This window comes from Moschus berezovskii, chromosome 15, assembly GCF_049115385.1.
Source record: "Moschus berezovskii isolate FMDL1 chromosome 15, NW_MosBer_1.0, whole genome shotgun sequence".
Taxonomy (NCBI): Eukaryota; Metazoa; Chordata; class Mammalia; order Artiodactyla; family Moschidae; genus Moschus; species Moschus berezovskii.
The window spans coordinates 17684870-17691610 of NC_142474.1; the positions used below are offsets into that span (position 1 = coordinate 17684870).

Here is a 6741-nt window from a genome sequence, read left to right on the forward strand (position 1 = left end):
TCAATATTTTTATGTAATTGTGGTCATGTTATTAATAGAGCATTGTATGTAGTGATTTTTGAATGTTTTCTTGATCAAAAAAGTAATTGTTGTTGTTCAGTTGCTCAGTCGTGACTCCATGGACTGCAGCATGCCAGGCTTACCTGTCCTTCACTATCTCCCAGAGCTTGCTCAAACTCACATCCATTGAGTCGGTGATGTGATCTAACCATCTTGTCTTCTGTTATCCCCTTCTCCTCCTGCCTTCAATCTTTCCCAGCATCAGGGCCTTTTCTAATGAGTGGGCTCTTCACATCAGGGGGTCCACTGGAGAAGGGAATGGCAAACCATTTCAGCATTCTTGCCTTGAAAACTGTATGAACAGTATGAAAAGGCAAAAAGATATGACACTGAAAAATGAACTCCCCAGGTTGGTAGGTGCCCAATATGCTACTGGAGAAGAGCAGAGATATAGCTTCAGAAGGAATAAGAAGCTTATTCAAAGTGGAAACAACACCCAATTATGGATGTGTCTGATGGTGAAAGTAAAGTCCAATGCTGTAAAAAACAATATTGTATAGGAACATGGAATGTTAGGACCATGAATCAAAGTAAATTGGAAGTGGTCAAACAGGAGATGACAAGAGTGAACATTGACATTTTAGAAATCAGTGAACTAAAATGGACAGGAATGGACAAATTTAATTCAGAGGACCATTATATCTACTACTATGGGCAAGAATCCCTTAGAAGAAATGGAGTAGTCCTCATAGTCAACAAGAGTCTGAAAAGCAGTCCTTGGGTGCATTCTCAAAAACAACAGAATGATCTCTGTTTCTTTCCAAGGCAAACCATTCAATTGTACAGTAATCCAAGTCTATGCCCCAACCACTAATGCCAAAGAAGCTGAAGTTGAACAGTTCTATGAAGATCTACAAGACCTTCTAGAACTAACACCAAAAAAAGATGTCCTTTTCATCGTAGGGGACTGGAATGCAAAAGTAGGAAGATACCTGGGGTAATAGGCAAGTTTGGTTATGGATTACAAAATGAAGCAGGGCAGAGGCTCACAGAGTGTGCCAAGAGAACGCACTGGTCACGGCAAACACCCTCTTCCAACAACACAAGAGACGACTCCACATGAATATCACCAGATGGTCAACACGCAGATCAGATTGATTATATTCTTTGCAGCCGAAGATGGAGAAGCGCTTATACGATCAGCAAAAATCAGGAGCTGACTGGCTCAGATCATGAACTCCTTATTGCAAAATTCAGACTTAAATTGAAGAAAGTAGGGAAAACCACTAGGCCAAGGTATGTAAAAAAAAAGTAATACATACCAATAGTTTTTTAATAGCACACACACACAAAGGAAAAAGTTAAGACTTTTGGACTCCTATTTTCATAGAGAATGTAGTGTCTTCTTATATCCTATGAGAATGCCACATGGCTTTCTAACATTTTCTTCTGTTCTCTCGTAAGAAATTCTTTTCAGAGTTCTACTCCTAAAATCTCAGGACAATCTTCCCTGTGTACTTTTTCCATAAGCCTCTCAATTCTTATCTTCTTGCTGATGCATCTTTGAGTGAAGGGCAATCTTTCTATAACCATTCTTTGCCCTTGAACCCCCTTTCTATTTCCTTGGCTGCGTGTTCAAGTGCCTTAGATCTGCAGATCAGGCTGCACGTTTCTGTTTCATTAGATGAAGTTCCATCAGAATAAAGGGATCTCACATCCTGACTTCCTGAGGCTCTGAAAGGCTTCCCTCTCCGAAATGTTACCCCTGGGTTGCACATGTCTGTCCTTGCCCTCAGTGCCGAGCATTGCCCCAGTAGTCCCCCACTTCTCAGTGCATCTCCATCCAGGTGGCCTCATGCATAGAAGATGACATACACATGGCCAGTAGCCATGAAAAGAAGGTTAACTTTCTTATTAACCTGTAGGCAAATTGATGCAATGAGTTTTTGATTCTCAGATAAATAAGATAAAAAAAAATTTTTTAAGATTTTGTGATAATAAAGATAGGTGATAATGGAAGTGTAAATTGACACAAGAGATCAAACTTGGGTCAGTTTTAAGTGACCTGGCAATTTCAGTCTGGAGGTTTGTCCTAAGGAGATAATCAGTTTTGCTCCAAAACACAAATATATTTATTGTGGCATTATTATAGTGTGAAATTTGAGGGAAAGTGTATATGTCAGTGGAATAATGCAAGCATTAAAAGTTGTTTTTAACATGGAAAAATGTTTATAATTGAAAAAAGTACATACAGAATTATTTTATTTTTGCACCTTTAAATTTGTATACACGTGTGTATACAGTGAACACATTGAAAAAGCCCAGATATATTAACATTGTTTCTACCTGGGTGGTAGAATTGCAGGTGACTTTTTCTTATAGTGAGTGTGGTATAAGAGTTTCATAATCAGAAAAAATAACTATCCATTTTAAGATGGATAGTTATTTTAAGATGGATACCCCTTCTATATTCTGAGAAAGCAAGAAAAATTGCTAACTACATGTCTTATCATGTGTTTGCATTCCAGTTTTAGTTTTACAGTGTGACATATTTATGTGGTTCATTTTACCATGCATGACACCTTTTAAGACTGCAAGTAGTAATTTTATGGTTATCTAATGGGCTGTAAAACATAATTTGCTAGTTAGAATTAAAAATATGTAGTTGTTGGCCTGTAGCTACTTTTTACTCTTGAGTCCTTGGTTAAAAATGGGATCTCTGGGACTTCCTAGGTGCTCCAGTGGTTAAGAATTTCCCTGCCAATGCAGGGGACACTGGCTCGATCTCTGCTCCAGGAGGAGTCCACATGCCAGAGGGCAACAAAGCCCGTGTACCACAACTACTGAGTCCACACTTTAGAGCCCACAGGCCACACCTCCTGAGCCCAAGAGCCCGTAAAGAATGGGACCTCCAACTACTATAACATTGCCCTCTGGAAGAATAACTGTTTCATCAAATCTGCTTAAAGGAGGAATTTACAGTACATTGTAGAGAAAACGAGGATTACCTTTTATTCTAATTCTAAAGCCAAGGAAATAAATAACCTGAGAGCTAGGAGCACTTGTAAAATGGTTGAAAATTTGATTAGTATTCATGCCTCATCATGATGGGTAAAAATATCAAGGCTGCATCAGGTCTCTCACACATGGCACTACCTGGAGGCCTGTGACAGCACCAGCCCCGGGATCATGGGGAGGACTGAGCAGCTCTCCCTCACGTCAAAGGGATGCAGCTCTCAGAGCCGGTGGGCCACAGAGAACAGGAGGGCCAGCTGTGTACTGCAGATGCTGGGCTCACCTCTGGCCCATAACTGAATCTCAGATGTCCACGCTTCTCACAGGGAGCATCGCCACCAAAGCTCATATACTGGTTTTCTTCTGTCACCACTCACAGGATAAGCCCCTCTTATCATCTGTTCTTTTTTGTTTTTTGCACTATCCTCCCCACATTACTCTATTTCTTCCTTTTATTTCACTTCCAGTTTCTTCCCTTGTCCAGAACCTGTCCATGAAGCCCTTAGGAATTTCCATTCCATAATTAACACACCTGTATCTTCAGCCTCTTCACTATCTCTTTGCCTTTGTTGCATGCAGCCTGCTGTCCCCTGAGAACTTTATTCCCCTGAAGCTCTTTCAGGAAAAGCACATTCCTCAGGGTCAGGAGATCTTCCTGGTCATCAGTCCTTTTGTCCCCTACTACCATCTCCAGACCCCATGCAAGATCCCCGTTCCTCTGAGACTGCCATCCTTAAACCAGCTCCTGTCTTCTTGGTTTAAGATTTTGGTATGGTGTAGAGCCTTCCACTCACTCCAGTTCCTGCCACCATCTTTAGAGGCTTCATAGTCCCACGACACCAGCTCTGATCTCCTTATCCTCATCCTCAACGACCTTATCCCCTCCACCTCAGCCAGCACACTCAGCAGATTATGCACTCTGAACCTTACTGACATTGAAAAAGTCCCTTCCTCTAAAATTCACTAATTTAAGCATCCCATCTCTGTCAGTACACCCCTTTCTTCCTTACTTGCTTGTTCCTAGCTCATTGGGAACTCCAGTTTATGGTCTCCTTCCTTTCTTCCAGCTTGTCCCCTTACCTTTCCTGGGTACCACGGTCCACTCCATAGCCTCCCCTCTTGCCTCTCTTAACAGCCAGACTTCTAAGAGTTATCTTCTTTCTTTTATTTCTCGACTTCTTTTTTGTTTTATTGTTGTTTGTTTTAAGCCATGCCACGTGGCATGCGGGCTCTTATTTCCCCCACCAGGGACCAAACCTGTGCCCCTGCAATGGAAGCATGGAGCCTTAACCACTGGACCATCAGGGAAGTCCATTTTTCTCTACTTCTGAACCGCTTTTCTGTCACCATCACTGTACAGCGCTACTCATTTTATTGCCAGTCATCTTCTTGTACTTGGCATGTACTGCAGTATCTCCAAGGTCTGCTGCTGCTGCTAAGTCGCTCCAGTCGTATCCGACTCTGCAACCCCATAGACGGCAGCCCACCAGTCTCCCCCGTCCCTGGGATTCTCCAGGCAGGAACACTGGAGTGGGTTGCCATTTCCTTCTCCAATGCATGAAAGTGAAAAGTGAAAGTGAAGTCGCTCAGTCATGTCCGAGGTCTGCTGCTGCTGCTGCTAAGTCACTTCAGTCGTGTCTGAGGTCTAGGCCTGTATTAAAACTATTCACTAAGACCACCAATGACTTCAGTGTTACTGAAACTAGGAGACAAGTTTCTGTCCTTTGTGCCTCAGAGCTGTTTCTTCTGCCTAGAATTCTTTTCTTTCCTACCTAAGCCTGGTTAATTTCTGCTCACTTTATTAGTAAAACCACTTTTCCCAGGAGAATATTTCCTGTCATTGCCTAGGAGCCCCAGACTACTAGGTTCTCAGGTCACAAAGTTTCACAGCACCATTTGCTTTTCCTTGATAGCTTTTTTTTTTTTTAATTTTTTGGCCACACCACCATACAGCTTGCAGGATCTTAGTCTTCCGACCAGGGATCAAACCCAGGCCTCTGGCAGTGAGACCACCAAGTCCTAACCACTGTACCACCAGGGAATTCCCAGTAATTACTTTTATAATTCTTTGTTCTACCTTAGTCTAGGCCATGTGGTCTGTAGGGGCTGGGATTTTATCAAATGTCCTTGTATCTCTGCACAACAGTGCCTGGCATGTGTCTGTCACATAGTGGATACTGACTTTATACCCTACTTATGTTGAAAGCACAAAATGTCTCTCCTCACCCCACTCAGATTTCAAATCCCTATGGGTCATGCACCAGAACTACTTTTGTTCCACTATGAGCCACTCTAGCAGGGCTCCTACTTCTCCAGAGAGTGCAGCTTTGTTTCTTGTGATACCCTCACAGTCCTGAATTTAATTCTCATTGCTGTTATGAACGTGATCGCTCATTTATTGCTTGTATTAAGGTTATCAACATGGATTATGGGATGGAAGACAAGAATCCTATTGATCATGTTCGCTTCTATTGTAAGAGTGACCTCAGCAAGGCAATCATGATTACTAGAAACCAGGTAACTACTTACAGTAGCATTTGGCAAATCTTTGTAGAAAAGTTGCATTTTACCTGCAGGTTGGGCTTTGAAGTCAATGTATACAGTTTTTAAAAAAGAAACAGAAACATCTTTGAATTTAAAGTATACTTGATTTTCGTAGACTAGACCATCTTAACAGCCAGTTTTTCCTGTTTGCTGAACTTGACGAAAGCTCCGTTTTTTGGTTTAGAAGGTAATTTTAAGTCTGGTGGGACAGGAATATCATATGGTTGAAGTCATCTAAGTTAAATGTGCTTATTTGTATATCTTCTGTGAGAGAGTCTGTAGTTGTCATATAATTATATCATACAAACCTTTCATCTTTTATTAATGGATATAAAATTATGGGACATCTTGCAGTATGACAGTTACCCTGAATTCTTTTCTTTGGATTATTAGTGGTATAAAATACCAAAACAACACAGTGCATTTAATGTCACGTCAAGCATGGAGCTTAGGACCAGCTGATCTCTCTTCAGCATGTGAATTCAAGGTGACAGTAAAATCTTTCCTTCTTTAAAAAGGTTTCTCAGTTTTTGCCAGAGAAATTTGCTGAGCAGCTGATTCGAGTTTACTGTAAGAAGACAGATGAAAAGACTCTGTTTGCTGCCCGACAGCATTTCGTCCATTGGTGTTTAATCAATGACTTCACCAAGCCACAGGTGGGTGCCTTATTGTTCACATACATCACAGAAATTTTTAAGTAAAAAGCACAAGCAATCTTTACCTCCCTCGAAAAGTTCTCATTTAAATGACGGTCGTTTGGTGAACTTACAAGACAGAAAGAGACTCACAAACTTAGTGAAGGAACTTAGGGTTCCCAGGGGTGAAGGAGGGGGCGGCAGGAATCATTAGGGAGCATGGGGTTGGCGGAACGCGCTGCCATATTGAGATGGACAACCAGCAGAGACCTCGGGCCTTCTGTATAGCACAGGGAACTCTGCTCAGTGTTATGGAACACCTTAAATGAGAAAGGAATTTGAAAACAAATAGATACGGATTTATATATAACTGAATCACTTTGCTGTACACCTGAAACTGACATTACATTGTTAATCAACTGTACTCCAATATAAAACAAAAAGAAAATAATAGTCATTTGACTTGATTTGGGGGGAAAACGTTTTTCCACGTTAAGCTTCCCTTTTAATCTTTTAATTATTTTTAAAATTGGAGCATAATTGCTTT

The 6741-nt window shown here is 41.3% G+C and overlaps 1 protein-coding gene across 2 annotated transcripts in view; it reads left to right on the top strand.

The window, feature by feature from the left end:
• Window positions 1-6741, top strand: part of SAMHD1 (SAM and HD domain containing deoxynucleoside triphosphate triphosphohydrolase 1) — a 59019-nt gene that overhangs the window by 46569 nt on the left and 5709 nt on the right. For both annotated transcript variants that reach the window (XM_088843807.1, XM_055436928.2), the window contains 2 exons: window positions 5428-5532; window positions 6078-6215. In XM_088843807.1, coding sequence (XP_088699933.1) covers window positions 5428-5532; window positions 6078-6215 — 243 coding nt within the window. The remainder of the gene's footprint in view (window positions 1-5427; window positions 5533-6077; window positions 6216-6741) is intronic.